Source organism: Larus michahellis, chromosome 3 (assembly GCF_964199755.1).
Source record: "Larus michahellis chromosome 3, bLarMic1.1, whole genome shotgun sequence".
NCBI lineage: Eukaryota > Metazoa > Chordata > Aves > Charadriiformes > Laridae > Larus > Larus michahellis.
The window spans coordinates 54,247,662-54,265,210 of NC_133898.1; the positions used below are offsets into that span (position 1 = coordinate 54,247,662).

General features: G+C 40.6%; 1 protein-coding gene across 1 annotated transcript in view; it reads right to left on the bottom strand.

Annotated features, from left to right (window-relative positions):
- Window positions 1-17,328, bottom strand: part of LOC141740056 (uncharacterized) — a 36,525-nt gene extending 19,197 nt beyond the window's left edge. The window contains exons 1-9 of the mRNA XM_074578261.1: window positions 17,106-17,328; window positions 14,641-15,237; window positions 14,237-14,333; window positions 10,410-10,655; window positions 9,083-9,178; window positions 8,528-8,669; window positions 6,651-6,759; window positions 4,344-5,763; window positions 3,762-3,873 (exon numbers count right to left, since the gene is read on the bottom strand). Coding sequence (XP_074434362.1) covers window positions 3,762-3,873; window positions 4,344-5,763; window positions 6,651-6,759; window positions 8,528-8,669; window positions 9,083-9,178; window positions 10,410-10,655; window positions 14,237-14,333; window positions 14,641-15,087 — 2,669 coding nt within the window. The 5' untranslated portion in view covers window positions 15,088-15,237; window positions 17,106-17,328. The remainder of the gene's footprint in view (window positions 1-3,761; window positions 3,874-4,343; window positions 5,764-6,650; window positions 6,760-8,527; window positions 8,670-9,082; window positions 9,179-10,409; window positions 10,656-14,236; window positions 14,334-14,640; window positions 15,238-17,105) is intronic.
- Between the last annotated feature and the right edge of the window lie 221 nt (window positions 17,329-17,549).

Consider the following 17,549-nt stretch of genomic DNA (forward strand, 5'->3'; position numbering starts at 1 on the left):
GCCTTCTTTGGGCATGATTTTTGGAGGGCTTGGGCATGTCCCATATATGCTGATACTGCTGGGAGTGGCAACAAGTTATCAGCACTTGTCAAAATTCAGGTCCTTCATCACTGGGAACACTCAAGCATGCATTCAGCTGCAAAATTTATTCTGTTGAGTAGATGGGAAAATTCTCATTGAAATTTTCTGACAACATAATGACCATGAACTTAGAGGCTTTCAAACACATTTTCTGTTCATAGAGATAGCTAAATTAGGGCAGATCTGCAGAAGGCACAGCCTGTTCCCTGGCATTGCACCTATGAAGCACTTCATCGTGCAAGGCAGCCCAGTCATTCCTACAAATGAGAACAGCCATGGACCTGAATGAAAGGGGATAAAGTACTTTACTTTCCATAGGTAAATATACTCCAAGAGTTAAATGTGGGAGCTCAGCACCCAGAAGAGATTTTGCCTTTGAACTCAATGTCTCAAGGCGTGAGTGGTCTGGAAGTGCACTTAAAAACTCAGCAAGAGGGGAAGAGTATAAATCTTTGCATATCCCCAAATGAAGTATATTTGTATGACTGTAATCCAGCTGATTAGTTTGTTTTAGTATGATTTAAATTATTTTTTAGCTTCCTGCTTCAGCTGACTTCATGACCTACAGCCACCATCTGCTCATCACTATTACTCGAAAAGCAACAAGATCTACAGGAGACAGCCGTGACCTCATGCTTTCCTCTTAGTAATGGAGTTTAGAACTTCAGCAGCAAAATATGAAAGTTCTCAAAGATACTAAGAGATAAACACAAACTCCCCCTATCCTGCTGCTCTTTACAACTCAATTAATTACCTAATTTTTTTTTATTCTATTTTATTTTTTTTTCTATCATAATAAGCCTATCTAATATTCCAGTTAAAGGCATGCTAAAACCAGTCTCATCAATAGTTAATAGAAATATTAATTCTCTTCACAATAATACAGTTAAATTAGCTAATACAGCCCCTGCTTGATTATATCCAGCCTACCACTGCTCCATATCCAGACCAGTTTACCTGAAACACAATATACTAGAACAAAAGCAAGATGCAAAATCTATATAAAACTTCTTCCACTGAAGACTGAACGGTACTGCCTTAAGTTTCTTGCACCCTGTAAAATAAAATCCAGAGAGCTATTCCTTCCAGCAGCTCAGCTGATATCAACCTCTTCAGAATTGCACAAGAGTTACATCTATACAAATGAACTAATCAGAGCTGGAGCATGAACCCAAGCATGCAATTGCCCAGAGAGCCACATGGCTAGCACGACCTCTGGTCTTGGCATCAGCCATCCAGCACTGTACTAGGCAATGCTGGGCAAGGTTTGGAGGTTAGCAAAGACCAGGGAACATATCCATCAGACAACTCGTGTGCAGCCACCTAGGTCTGCAGGGTAAAACAGGTTAGTCATATGGAGGTGTTATGCTGTGCTTTGCCTCAAGGCTAGAAAACAGACCCTGGCCCGAGGAAACATAATAACCAAGGACGCCAGAAGCACACATAATAGTTCTTTGGAGCCTCAGATAATCAGCTTATACCCTAGCTAGAAGTTGCAAATAGGAGCTAGGTGCAAATCGCAGTTATAAAATATAGAAAAAAAAGGCTAAGTACTTTGTGCTAACTGAAATTCTTGCATGAGTCCCAGGTGTACCTCTGCATGAGGCACATTGCAGCAGGCTGCCTGTGAGGCAAAAACATACATGAAACAAAGGTCTTTTTCCGAGAAAAAGCCTTTTAGCGAAATACAGATGGGAAAAAACCCCAAACCTGCTGGCTACTGCTGTTGGTCCAGAAAGAGTGTAGATTCAATGCTACAAAGAAATGATGTATTAAAAATGGCAAACAAGTTGTCCTTGTTGAAGGAACAAGGAAATGACCATCCCTAAATCTTCTGACTGATGTCAACAGTAACTACCTCAGTGCTGCGAGGGTGGAGCCAGAGGCACTCTGCAGGCTCTGTTAGGCCCTAGATACATACATCCCAACTGTTTTCACCCTCTTGCCTATGTGATTCGTGCCTGCAAAGGTCTAAAAACAAACTGCTTGGAAACGAAAGAATGGAGAGACTGGGCAGGTCCAGGCATGTCATGCAGCTCTCAAAAGGATTTTCATTGCTTCCCACGAGCACAAGTTGTCAATATGGCACGAGTGAAACGCTATCAATGTAGCGGCCATCTTGTGTTCCTAGTAGGCTTACTGGTTTAAAAATACGGAGCAGATTCTGAGATTGCATACATCAGTACAGGGTCAATGCAGTCAAGGAGGAGAAGCTGTCTTTTGCAATTAGTTTTAGCTCATAAATTACAAAAAATGAGTGAGAAGTTGCACACATCGTACTAGGCAGGTATTTTTGGATAAACATCTGTGTGAAAATCCTAGAGGCTGTTTGGCTAATGACATGAATAAATCCACAGAAAACTCTTTTGAAAACCTGCACTATTATGAAAAAATCAAAGCCATGTCACCTGTGAGGCAGCATTGTCAGCAGGCAGAGAATGCAGTGCTGGCAGAGAGTGCACTGCAGTAATTCTCCACCAATACATCCCCACACAGCCAAAATTTACATCAGTAAAAGTAAAAGCAGTACCTAATTTCATTAGTAGGTTTATGAACTGCCAAATCACACAAATATTCACATCTGGAACTCCTATCACAGTCAGCTGTGATAGCTACAAACAAGAAGGATCTTTAATCAAATCATTTATTTTTAAGACATTGAAAGTATCTTGCTAAAAGACAGCTGTAGGAGGAAATCATACAAAATGATAAATGTAATTTAGAAATATTCTTTGACACTAATCCCATGGTCTTTGAAATCAAAAGGAATGAACATGCAGATGTGAAAAATAATTTCTTAGTTTGTATTATATATTAAAAATCCAAAGCAATAATTATGCTTATTGGGCACTAGTTAAGAACTCGGCTTGAAATGTAAAAAGGAGTCTCTCCTGTGTTTACAGTAGATGGTACCTAGTAACTTCTAACAGATTTCATCACATTAAAAAATATATATTTGATTTGATTGTAAGAATGCTAAATTTTCTTTAGAGGCATTTACATAACCTGTAATTAATTATAGTTGTGATGGCACTTCCATTCTAACCCTATAGTTTCAAAACTAATTTCGTGCAGGGATTTTGTGGTAAGGAATTATTTCACTTCTATGAAGATGTAAAACAAAATAAAACCAAAATTATTTTCAGCATTTAATAATTACAAAAGCAACTCTCTTGAATTTTCAAGTTCTTCATCTCTATGGTACCAAGCACATCCTCAATGTAGTCTGAAGACAGGTATTTCTGAAATAACAATGCTGTTGTCATTAACATATGCTATACACTTTTTGTTAACTTTGGAAATATGGGCTACCCTGATGTGAATGTTGTATGATACATTTATCCTTTACTCCATCAGAAGCCTGATTCTATAAAATAAATTAACCTGAGTTCTTACTGATTTCAGTGCAATCTGAAGATCTTCAGCAACTTATAAAAAGCATTTAGCATTACTCAGCTTTAAGACCCAAACTGCACCACTATTTTCAGACTTGACCCCCTTCAGTTAGGCACTTTACTTTTTATCTAGACAGCTAAATAAGTGTTTCATTTCTGAAACAATATAGACACAGTTGAAAAGAGGCTAGTTAATAAGGATGAATCTTTATTAGCCAGGTGATCCTAAAGGAAATATGGGCCTTACTGCACACTCAAATCAATTTCTGGTGTATACAGACTTACCTGCAAAAATGCATTGCTTTCTGTTGTTCTTCTTTCACCCTAGTCAGTGAAGGGGTTCCTCTGTGATACACACCAGTTTCTAATTCTCCGGTAAGGATGTTCTGATTTTGTTCTATAAAGATGTCTATGTTAGTACACAGAACTTTGTGAATATTTATGTACTCTCTCTACGTATTTAAAAGCCCAGACTGCATAAGTGCAGTAAGCTTTATTGCTTAATCTATCAAACAAAATTAACATATCTTTGACTAATTATGCAAGTATTCCATTCCCAGAATAATCCTTAGTAGTGCAATCCAAGTCCTACAAATCACAATAAATGAAAAGGATTTGGGGATATATCAGTATCAGTAGCTGAATTCCTTTTCAGGAATGTGAATGCCAGGTGTTAGTTCAACCTTATTTTTAATGTAACTTTAAAAGACACCTCAGGAACCCTTTTCTAACAGCAGCCTGATGCGGAGTAGAGTGTGCTTAGCAAGTTGTCACAGAGCCATTGAGAGCCATTGGAAGTTAGTATTTCTGTCCCGGTGATTACTGCAAGTAGGAAAAGTGATTTTGACTGATCCTACGCATCCTTACCTAATGCGTCTGTAAACAGTTTTTTCTGTGGTTTCTCCACTGGAGGGGTTTCTTTAATCTTGAAAGCAGGAATCTCACCAGTCACTGTTGAGGATGGCATATTTAGGCTTTTAACATCCCTGGCCCTATTCTCATTCTTTGATATACGCTCATGCTCTCTCCTTTTCAGTCTCGTGAGATGAAACAGGGACTGCTGAAGAGAAGAACGAGCCTTGCTCCCTTTCAGACTGACAGCCCCAGTACTGGAATCACTGCTGCTTGTGCTGCAGGAGGGACCTTGTTGTCTTGAGATTGCTTGAATATTTTGCTTCCCTGTGGGTGATCTGCTGTACCTTTTAACAGATATTTTTTCAGTTCCACTGGGCTCATCACTAGCATAATCATCATCAGAGAGATCCAAATGTCCATCAGTGTGATCTACTCTCCGAGGCCCATGCTGGGAGGGATACTGAGCATGGTGAGATTTGGGGTCATCGTCACTGTTGGAGGATAAGCAGCTTGACTCACAGGACAAAGATGCAACACACCACGTCGAGGCAGCTGTCCCCTTCCTTTGCCACTTCTGCTGCAAGGCTGAGGATGAGCTTCCCTTCTCCACAGCCTCAGGTGAGCTACGTGTAATTTTTACTATCTTATCATTGACCATCTTAAACCCGGTATGGATTTGTCTCTTGCTTTCTGAGCTCTGGCTCCCCAAAACAAGTTCCTGTGGGTATACCTGAACCCACTTCTGGCCCTGTGTGAATGCAGGGCCTGCACTCCACTCAGCCTCCTTGATGCAATCTGTTTCTAAATTCTGAAGTGGACAATGCTTTTTTAGGACTTCCAAGGGGGTTTTTGCTCCCTCTGTGAGATGACCCTTCAGAGGGTGATCCACCCTACCTAGGTCCTTTTGCAGGGTGCCCTCCACAGGTCCATCGGTTCTGCCTGCTTGCCCTAGAGGATCCATATGATGAGTTTCCCTTTCCTCATCTACTTGTAGGTTCATTTCTGTTACTGTTTCAGGATATGGTTGCAGGATTTCAGGCCACTTTCTCTGTGACGAGTCAACAGGATTTTCTTTTGTGTCTTCATCTCTTCCAATCACTTCTTTTTCTTCTGCACTTTGCTCAACTACTTTTGCTTCACAGCCAGTATGAGCCGTTATCTCCAGCTCAGCTAAAGCACAGTCTGCTTTTTGTTCATGTGTACCCATCTGCATGGAGCTACTGACCTGTAGATTTAACTGAGAGCATTCCCCTGGCTGCAGAATGCCTGCATCCACTTGGCCAGACTGGGAGAAACGACCCCAGCAATCCAAACCATCTCTTCTGGAATGCTTGTTCTCTTCTTTTAAGGGCTTCTCTTTATTTTTTTTGAGCCTTGCCATACCTTCTTTTCGTTTCAGAAAAGCCTTCCGAGGTGTTACTTTTGCCTTGCTCTGAAAAAAACACCAAAAATCCTGACAATCACAGTCTGAGAATCATTCTCCAGAAAGGAAGATGTTTATAATTGAAAAAGCTGAAACACTAGAAGTCTTAAAGACACTGACTATGGATAACTGAGTGCATAAGTAACAGCCCTGAGACTACAGGGAAGGTACGAGAACTTTTAGAAGCAGTTGCTATGTGACGCCTCCATTAATTCATTAGTAGACTCAGATAGTTAAGATGGTGCTAAGCGTTTATATAATAGAAGATGAGACAAGTTCTATCTATTTTTTTAAATAAAGTTTGAGTGGTTTTTAGAATGTGACGCAGAAACATATAAATGCATCAGTTTGAGATATTATTTTGCCAGGGAGACACAGAGAAAATTCCCGAGTGATGAAATGTGCATCTTCCAAGGCAAGCCTAACAAAATGCTGAGTCTGACACCTAGAGGTGTCAGACATAAATTTATCTCAAACTGCACATACGGCAAAAAAGCAGAAGAGTATCACTCTACTTGGCCTTTGTATAAAAACTGTATTTGGAAATGCCTCCATTCTCACATTAGTGGCAAGTAAGAGACTGCACAGACCGTTTATTATGAAATAAACTAACAGAATCAACCCTGAGGTCTAATTTAGCTAAGTATGTTGAGACACAGGCACAAACTATGACCCAGAAAGTATGTGGAAAGAGAAGAATCTGTTGGGAAACGTTGGGGAATATGACTATGACCGAGTAATACAGGTTTTTTACTTTTGGGAAAAATCTTCCAATGTCACATGAAAGAAGAGTGGAAAAATGTGCTGCCATGCAATAAGCCAAAACAGAGCCCATGCAACACTCAAGTCCATGAGAACTTATCAAAAACAAAGTAAATGCACCAATGGCACAGTACCTGCTGCTCCTTCTGCTGTTTTGTTATGAGATGATTGTCTACTGTAAGTTGTTCTTCAACAAATTCTTCAGAAGGCTTCTGTCTAACGCCAATTGCTGGTGTGACTGGCCTAGACAAGGAACAGGGAGGTACTTATTTTAAGATTCTCCAACTAATTTTCCTTCGATGATTGTCACCGAGCTGATGCTGAGTTTAGAACGAAAATATTCTCTCCAAGTTTTTTTAAATGTGAAGCATGTAAGTAAAAAGCCCACTATTATGTGACACCTAATTCTCACTTTAAAACATCCTGTCTGGACTAAACATTAATTATGCTTTTAGCAAGTAATATTTTTTGGCTGTTATCAGTCTCTCCTTAAAAATATAAAATAGTCAAAAGGAAAATATTTCAAGCATTTTCTTCAGACTAGAGCTGGTTACAGTCACAAAGAGCTCACTATCTCTCTGACAGGGTGGTTTGAATTAGCTAGTGAAGAGCGACAGAGGAGAAAAATAATTTCCATAATGTTGCGGAGGGACAAATTGAACACTGACTCTAAACAAAGTATAATACATCATACACGAACATATTGCATTGGAAATGTGTTCAAAGCCTTAATTTAGGCACTTCTTAATAATTTCTACTGAATATTAAAAAATCTTGGGTTTAATAGGGTTACTGGTTACATAACACATCATCACTGTTCTTTCTATACCCAGCCTCCACCCAACACCACTGTACCAAGGATAATCTTTTTATTTGTAAGTCTGGCTCTGTCTGTTAGCACTCAGCATGGCCTAGTAGGGTTAGATTTGTAGAGCAAAACTGTTATTGCTGAGGACTCAATGTTAGACAATATGCATTTCAGGGAAGTTTACTTCAAACCAACTGAAGCCTTGTCCCATAGTGAAAATGTCACAAAGAGCTGGAGTACATTCTGTGCTGTAGTTTCATCCAGCTCATGCTAAGACCACAATGTGAATTAAAGCACAACAAGTGGGGGTGACTGGGAGATGGACTTCAAAAGCTCACTTCTGATCCCCAAAGGTATATGTGGACAGGCCCACTTGCCCAGAGGTGCTTATGGTCCTGTCACCTCTTCTCAGCCTTTTGGTCTGGAGGTCCCCATCTTCCTTCTCTGCCCAACTCCCACGTGGTTAATGCACTAAAACACACTCATGACAATTACTCTAAGTCTGTACTTAGAAGTTTGCTGCTTCTCTTTTATATTTGATGGAAGGATTGGTGTGCCAAAAAGATGCTGCTTCTATCTGCATCAGCTGAGGAAAGGTAACAACTCTATGAGCATTTCTTTCATCACTAATGCCAACCAAACCATTCTTGCCTAGCCATGAGCACCCACTCAGTGTGCTGGTACAACTCCTTTTGCAATGCAGTGATGAACCAGATCAGAGAACTGATCCAAGTTAAAAGTTACATTTCTCCTCTCTCCAGATAATTTTAACAAGGATTACTTCACTACCTGTTCATTATATAGGCACATAAAAATTGGTCTTGGCACAGCTGAAGAGGCAGAGCAAGGACAAGAATGAATGAGCTACTCAGGATGATGCTGCTATCACAAACTGATGGCCACTGCAGAAGAAATGATGGCATAGCAGAAGTTATCTCTCCCTGATAATTTTTGCCTTACTCCTGTCCTTCAAAGATCATAGTTGCAAGACCAGCTCATTTAAATTGACTATACTAGCATCCTATCATATAGAAGTAGATCAGCTGCCAGTCCCCAGACCTGTCCTGTCTCTGCCCGTGCATACCTGCCACTCTCAAGCAAAGGAAAGAGCCTTTGTGTTGCAAATATAACACATACAGTATGTGTACAATCAAAGAAAACATGCTTTTGTATCTTGACTGACCGATTAAGATAATTTCTCACCTGTCTTCTATGTTTCCAGTCTTCACCTTCCCCTCTATGCCAAAGGGAGATGGAGGAATCACCTCCTTTACGTGTTCTCTTTGTTCTTCTTTGACAGCAGAAAAAGTTTCAGGGAAACTCTTTTCTTTTAATTGCCTGTTATCTAAGCAGCAGGAAAAAGGTCAATGAAAGCAAAACCTTTAGAGAATGAATGAATGAATGAATGAATGAATGAATGAATGAACGAATGAAAAATAAACATAATAAAATAAATTAGAAATGTTTACATTTTCAACAACATATGCAAGATTTTGATTTTTGAAAATACTTTTTGAGAATACAATTGAATTGAGTTAGTGGAGGGAAATCTGTCAAAAAAAAGAGGCTCCTGATCCTCACGTCTAGCTGCTGGAAATAAGGAAAGGGCAAATGGTATCATTTGTACTCCTTGCCTCTAGAGATTTCTAATGCTCGGTTATTGTGTTCACTGCAGAACATTGCAGTGGAGACACTTTGCTAGACAGTACTGAACTACTCACTACTACAGAACAACGTGCAAGCAGCTGTGTAATTCACCTTTGTTTTCTTTTCTGTTCTCTTCTTGAGCATCTTGTCTGGAAAGTTTTTTTGTGGGGCTCCCAGTACACTGAAGCAACGGCTCGGTGCTTATCCCTTTAAATAAGAATGTGAAGAGTTATACAAGCTGTTGGTACACTCATGTTTATGTTACCAGCAGTAAAAACCCACACGCCTCCCAGCAGTTAGGAAGGTCTCTGTTCATTCCAGTCCTCAAGCACACATTCAACTGAAGCAAATTTCAAAGGCAACTGCACTGAGCAGCTGCCAGTCAGGAGTTAACCTGATGCAATAAGACCTCTGCAACTTCAAGCTTTAGTTTTACACAAACAAAGCACGTCTAAGTCAGCGCTGCTGTCAAAAAAAGCAGTCATACCCTGCCTTGTCCTAATATGTTCTTGCTCTCAGGTTCTTGCTTTCCTCATCTACTACTCCCTGATCTATGCTGGCTGAAGTATGTCTGAAGCTCTCTGATAAACTTTACTGGGCAACTGACCCGGGTTCAGGTTAACCCAGCAAGAAAATAATAGTGCCAGGCACGAGAAGGAGACAAGGCTCTTTCAGTGAGAGTACTGGTCCTGAGCTACCTTGAGGAATAGGAAATTAAAGTTTCAATTGTACTATGGGACTGTCTCACAGCATCACAGTCAGGTCTTGCTATAAAAGTTCAAAGAAATAAAGGATGCAGGTCTGATTTACATCCTCTTCCTCTTTAAGCAGTTTCATTCCCGCTTTTTTTGTTCATCTTCACCCCATTTTGAAATCAACTTTTGATTTCTTGCACATCGCTCTTTCTTGTTTCTCACCCTTTGGTGTCTTCCCACAGAAGAAAACTCTGGCTAAATGTAGCAAAGAGAAGATGCCAAATGGCAGTTTACATTGTTTTTCCTCCAAATGATGTGACTCCATATCAATGTGAGAAACACCAAGATTGCTGATGAAGACCAGGCCTTCTTAGCTAAAGAAACACATTCTCTCACCTTTGGAAGCTATATCCACTTCCTACTTTTTATTCTTCTCCCCCTAAATATAACATACCCCCTACTTCATATAGCTTAGCTTTTCCAATTGAATGACTTTCTGCTCCATTTATACCTACAAGGCCAAATTTCTCTGTCACTATGAGAGGAAGAATGACTGTGATTCAAAAAGTAAAAAAAAAAAATCAAGGTTAAAATACTTTAAAAGCTTTTATAACAAGCCATCAAAAAAACAAAGCACCTTCCCCTGACCTGCAATAAAATCAGTAATAATCACTAGCAAGGGCAAAAATTCACAGGATTGGCACAATAGCTTTAGTTTCAGATTTCCAGCACTTTTTACCCACCTGAATCTGAAAGTTGCACGTGCTCTCCTGAGATTTCTGAACTGCTCTCGTTTGGCATGAACGGCGGGGATCTGCTTTGCCAAGCAGAGCGCATTGCCAAGGGAGAGGTCGGTAAGCACTCTAGGCTCTCAACTTGGGAAGAATTTTCTGATGGGAACTGGACAGAATTGAAAGTAGCCGGAAAGCACGGAAGGGGTGGCATCGTGGCTACTGGGTGGGAAGGTATCCCAGGAGAAACAGAAAAGCCTAAAAATCATTACCAGGGAAGAAAAATTAGAGACACTTAAGACAAATATTTTGCACCAAACTAGAAATCTCTTGCTAAACTGGTCTTGCACAAAAAGAATGTTGCTTTCATGTTACCTGGTGGTTTGTATGTTCAGAGTGAAATAATCAAATTCCGCGTTTGTTATTTTACTAAAATTGTAAAATGTGCTTGCTGCAACCTTCAGTCATAACTAAACTTATCATATGCTACAGGGATGCTGAATTAAAAATAATTTACGAAGTACTCCTGAGCATGTAAAACACACATTTCCTCTAGGACTCCTTAAGTCCCTTTGCTGGTAGAAGTTAAGCATTGCAAAGTATCTCTGAGGCACTTCTCAATGCAAAAGAGGGGAAGGTTTTCCTTTTAGCTCTGGATGGCGGGTTACACATTTTATTAGAAGACTTCCAAGTGGAAAGGTTCTGCATAGGGACCAGAGGCCAGGCTCACTACTTCCAGGAAAGAAGCCCATTTATAAGGTTACAAAATTAGGCTCACTTCTTATTTTCTTCCTCCACAACATGATTCCTTTCTGTGCTGTAACCTGACTTCAACAAGAAGAACAGAACGCCTGCAACTGAAATTGCCTCACCCCATCAGTTAAGGCCTTCTTTTTTGGAAGAAGGCTGATCTGTGGACTCAAATCCTGCCCAGCACAGACAAAAAAAAGCCCAACTCGATACTTCTGGACAGATGCCCTAACCATGCAGCTGGCAGGTGGGCAGAGCCCCTTCTGTCTGTGTTACCATGAGACATTAAAATAACAACCTGTAGTTCAATGAGGTTTTGATTTTACTGTTGGTCACTGCATTATTTCTTTAAATGCATGTCAATATTAAAGCAATTACCTTTATCGTAATAAGATAATTCATAGCCTTAGTAGTTCTTCATATTTTACCTCTTTAAAGCTTAATGGGACCAGATGATGCAATATCTTTTGCTATGCTCAACCTACACTGCCTCCACTAACAAATGAGAACTTTCCGTGCAGATTTTGGTCAGCTTTTCATTCAAGCAAACGTTTTGTCTGTCGCTTTATATGTTAGCTAAATGTATCCGGATACGTAAATATACACAAACAGTATCCTATAAATATATTTCTTACTGTATGAGCTTGGTCTTGAGTTCATGATACAAACTGTACTTCCCTTCTTCAGAAACGCATCAACTGACTTACGGCACTGGGGCAGGGGAAAGAGAAGTTTGCATGATGAAGCATAGCAGGACTTTCCTTTTCACACTGTTCAGCCCTTCCTGAGAACCTGAAGAAAGTGATGCAGCCTAACTGTTCTCCTCACAGCAAACCGGTGGAAGTAACAAGCAGCATTTTGCTAATTGCAGCATTTGGGCAGGGATTGATGAATAACATAATTACTCTGTGGATGACCTGCTTTGAGTAGAAAATTTGGAAGCCGCGGAGTGTGTACTTATTCAAGCTGGCCATTGCAGACAGCTTGCTGAGCATTCGCCTGCCATTTCAACCAGACTTTTCTCTGAGGCAAAAAGCACAGGATCATGAAGATTTCATTTACTCAGCCATAGTCTTCATTCTGTCTCTTTCTCAAGTTGTCTCCCTAGTATGCAGCAGTGGCTCTTGACAGCTCTTTCACAGTGGCATAGCTCCATCAGGAAAATTGGTACAATGACACCCAGGCCTGCTGGTACTACTGCTGGTGTGGCTTGGCTTCTGGCTACAGGGTTGATGGTTGAGATCCTGCTTACCCCCACTCCCCCACAAAAAAACCTGACTGACACACTGCATCAAGTTTGAAAATGAGACCTTCAAACAGACGTGACACTGTGTTCCTTCTGAAGTTTCTTGTTCCCTTCAGTCTCATATTCCTTTCCACTGCTGACATCATCGGGAAGCTCAGAACGGTCCCCACAACACAAGCAGACAACCAAAGCTGCAGAAAGCCAGACCTTTGATGGTCACTGTGGAGTTGGTGTTTGGCCCTTGCTTCCTACCTGGTGCATATACCCCAGTGTACACCTGCTGCTTGTGTACATGCCCAGCAGCTCTGACAGCCATACAGCTTTTCAAGTTGTTGTTAACATGTTTGATATCAGTTGTTGCAGCCACCCCAACAGCGTGATGGATCTGGTTGTGTGTTGTTTGTCCAGCCCAACTTCTTGTCATTCCTACAGGAGGTTCTCTGACCCCATGAGGCTGAAGGAAACGAAACAAAAGCCCAGAACTCTGATAGTCTTAAAAGACACTGAGACTTGAAGCCAGCAGAGACCATTTGTTATATTTATACAGATCTAATTATGCATATATATACACAGGTTTAAAATACTTCTATTCGTATTATTTTCTTCCAGTTTTGTTACACTTGGAAGAGAGGGTAGTTAAAAGCATTTTGCTGGCCAGTGTCCTTTAATTCCACTTTCCTAAACCCTTTTATTTTGTTGAATAATAATTGCTGTTACATACATTAGTGAGGCAGATTAAACTTGCTAAAATTTCAGTTTCTTTTAAGGCAACAATAGTGTAAGGGCATGTTTCCCTAAAGCCAACTAACAAGTGCCAACTCCCAGACTTTCACAGCCAGGGGAGGTGGGTGGGGGACCAGAAATAATAATAAATCCACAAAGAATTTATGGTCTTTTGCTTTTCTTGCCCCCCACTTGAGACCTTGCAGCTCCTCAACTGGGCAAAGAAGCTTGAAATTAGACCGAGAAAACTGATACCAGATCAATGCACAGATGCAGGCAGGGGATGCCTTAGGTTCCTACCACATGGGTTAGGTGAAGCTGCCTCCCTAGCAGCTCACCTGAGGAGTGGCAGAAATTCAAGGATCACCTGTCCTTCCTATGCCCTTATGGATACTCCCTGCCTGACGTTATGCACAAGCAGCCCTGAAAAAGCCTGGCCAACACTGTCACAAGTCTACATGATTTCCCTAAATTCTTCTTTCACCATGAGGCCACACGCTGAGGAGAATGTGCTACTACTGTGGACAGGGTGGAAAGTGGGGGGTGTCCTCTGTTTCTACTTGCTGAGTGGATGGCATTTTCTGGGGCAATGCCACTAGTAAAATGAAGCCGTTCAAAGAGTTGTATCATGCTGTGAGGAACAGGCTGTACTATTAAAGGTAAGAGTGTATTAACAGAAGCATGGTGTGTTGACTTTCTTCCTTTCCTTTTTTCTAGGTAAAAGCTGTAACTTTCATATAGAGGTACAGAAAAAAAGGATATTTCAGCTTTTCTGTAATGCTCACCATTATACTATAGTTTTCTGCAGTACCATTCAAATCCATAGTTCAATAGAAGTCTGTACAGGAGGTCTGTTATTAAACATAAAGGATTCATCCTCATAGTTCTCCTGGAATTTTAGTGTACAAAAATCGAAAGAAACATTTTCTGGGGTTTAAAGCTTGTGCATAATGTGTATAAAGCAATGAGTGTTCTAGCCCAACTGCCAGAGGAAGAGCTCCCAGCCACTGAAAACAACCATCAGACCTTCTATTTCTTTAAGGAAATGCTGCGTTTCACTGCTGGACCGCAAGCATCAGCAGGGAGGGTGCTGCAGCATAAGGAGGGATTCGCCAAGTACCTGGGTTGTAAAGTGCGATGATTTTCTGCTGTTCAGCCACCAGCCTTTGCAGCTGCTCCATATGCTGCCTCATCTCCTGGTCCTGCTGTCCTGGAGTCTGAAAATATCATGAAGACACAGTATCAAACTACATTTCTCAATGTTTCTGGTATCAACAGTAATAACAAAGGAAGCCCTGAGGTGAGGTGGGCTTAGGGCAAGAGGCAAATGATGCAGCCTTGTTGGCACAGGTACTTCTGATTTTTATATCACCAAAAAAGGCTAAAATTACGATAGACTTCCAATGGAGAAAGGGTTGAGAACTGCCAGCATGAATACACCCTAAATAATAAATTCAACTGTGCAACTACCAGAAATATGCAATATGCAGTTATAAATTCAGTGGTTATTTAAAGCAAACTAACCTGTTCCATGTTTTTGTAGGTGGGAGCACAATGTTTCATCCCAGGCTTTGAGGAAGGGAGCAGAGGAGTGAAGATTTCCAAGGTGTCACTTGCATCATAAATTCCAGCCTGGGTTACACTGGAAGGCAGCTTTCGAGGAAAGCAATCAGAGCTAGCCAGATAATATAGTTGCCTTGCATGCTGAAAAGCTTGGTCATGGCCCAAGTTATCTGTTGAGTCGGTACTGTTGCCCATCATACCACTGGCTTCTGAGCTGTATAAAAGTGGACACTGCTTGCTGGAGGACTCATTCATGTTGTCAACTGAACCTGGGGATAAAGAAGGCATGACCTTCTCAATTATTACTTTGGAAGATGGTACCATGCTTGCCAGATCACTGGCAGTCCATTGTGACATATGGTCTTCCTCAAAAGCATCTGCTTCCATGCCCTGCTTTCCAAAATCCATGTTAGGAATGTTCAATAAAAAACACCATGAAGAAAGGTGTCATACTGACATAGTGAATCCTGTGGTTTGTCTTCTTTCTTTTTTTTTTTTTCATCCAAGAGATTATTTTTTAGCCCAGGCTGAACGTAGAGTATCTTCTGACTTCAGAAACTGTAAAACATACATATATAAGTTTATATATTTTTACATCTATATAGAAGTATATATAAATATACATATACTTATATATATATATATATATATAAAAAATACTGTTAGGATACATGCAATACAAAACCACAATATTTCTGCCAGCTAAAATGGCTTAGATGTACTGTCTGCTCTCTCACTATTCAATCTTAAAATCTCAGACAAACAGAAACAGATATAAGACTCTATTACAATAAAACCCAAAACCTATTCACCACTCAAAGCATTTGCCAAAGTGTCCTGACCTTGTCTTTCAGCTAAATCTTCATCCTTGAAATTCAGAGAAAATGCTTAATGCCCAAAGATGACTGCAGAAAGCAGGGAATGGAGATAACAGGAGGAAACAGCAGAAAACAAATGGCATGTGAAAAAAAACAAATTGTGTGATGTTTAAGTAGCTGAGAAGAATGTTTATTTGAAAAAGACAGAATAACACTGCTACAGCTTGCATCCATTCTCCCTGAGATCAGTATGTCTGAGACAACTGCACAACACAAACATTCTGCTTCTCCTCTTTAGGCACCGGGCGCCATTCCTTCCAAGGCAGGTGCCAGGCATTTGCTACTTACCTTAAAAAATTGGGGTAGGGGGGTATATTTCAGCAGCTGAAGCTAGTGAGCTCCCCTATCTTGTCTGCTATGGGAAGATAAAAACGTAATTTATTTGCACTCTTTGAGAATTGTGGAGTCTCCAAGAACTCCATTTTCTTGCAAGAAAATGATTTAATGCCTTCTTCCTACTTTAATATAAGTGGTTTGCATAAGAAGTAAACACACCCTACTGGGTTTGGTACCTGCTTTGACAGATCCATCATGTGTAGCTAGGAAACATCATGTTGTTTGCAGGCTTAAACTCCCTTTACAGTTCCACTGGAAACATTTTAGAAATCTACAAATCTAAAACAACAGAAGTACAGGCTGTCTGGGCAGATGCTTGTGCACTAAAATAAGAACCCTGCAGAATGGATCTTTGATAGGAGTGAAACAAAAAGAAGCAGATGTTGTGAAGACAAAGGACCAGACAAGGAGAGATCGGAAAGGATGGGCTAAGAAATCACATTTAAAGAAAATAGTAGAACCTGTGACCCTATATTGCAATTCCCTCCAAAACCTGAGAGGAAACATCAAATTCCTGAGTCTCCTCATTCCTCTGCTGTCAACAACAGTATTGGTTGTATCCTTGTATTGCACAGGATATGATAATTTGCTTCTCCTACAGATCCCCACTTCAGGTTGAAGTCAAGTGGAGGTAAATGTTCCAAACTGCCGGTGTTTTTTCTCCGTATAACACTATATGCAAGTTGGTTAGGGTTTTTTTTGTTTGGCTTTTTTTTAAAAAAAACAACTAGGAAACAACATATACCCACAAAAATCACTTAGCTACTCATAGGGTACAAAAATCAAATGCTGAGTGAGCAGTTAGCAGCCGCCAGCATGAAGGTTACTCTCAGTAGTAAGGGGCAATAAAAAGGCTGCTGGTGGCTTGTCCCACCGACATCCCATTTTGCACTGGGTGCGTAAAGACTGCACGTCCTGGTCATGCTTTCTCCAAAATACAAATGAAGGAAATACAATCTAAAGACTAATAATGGTGGGATCTGGAAACAGGTGACACTTGCCAAGAGTCTCTCCAAACACTCTCCTTTAGGCACCACACTTACTGCACAGCAGGTAAAGAATTATGAAGAACTGGATTTTGTGAAGAAACCTCCCTGAAGTCATCAGCAAGGAAAAGACATTGAAACCTTAACACTGATAAGGAGGTCCCTGAGTGACTAACTTGGCAGTGTCAGCTTTTATCCCATTAAAAATAAAAAGAAAATCCAATACCTGTTCATCATAGTTGATCTTCTTCATCAGCTTAATATATTGCGATCTCAGAAAGGAGGAGACGTATATTCTTAATGTATGAGGTTTCATAGATAAGAAATCATTTGTTTATAAAAGTTAACACTGCCTAGGCTGGTAGCTGACTTTAGTTTGGATAAGCAAACCGAACACTAAAACTTGCTCTATCATGAACCTTTTCAGTGTTTGCTTTCTCATTGTTGTGGATTGCCAGGGGATTTGTGAGTAAACAGAAGCTCTCAGCCACCATCCTGGTCCCTGCCATTCTTCCCGGACTGCACCACTCAGTCAAAGCCACACAAAGCCTCCCCCTTTCTAGGCAGCAAAGTAGTTCCTCAGTAAATATGGCCAAAGTAGTCAAAATTACGCCCTGTGAGGTGGAAATACCTTTGCCCAGAGCACCTTGGCAGCCAGCAGGAGCAAACA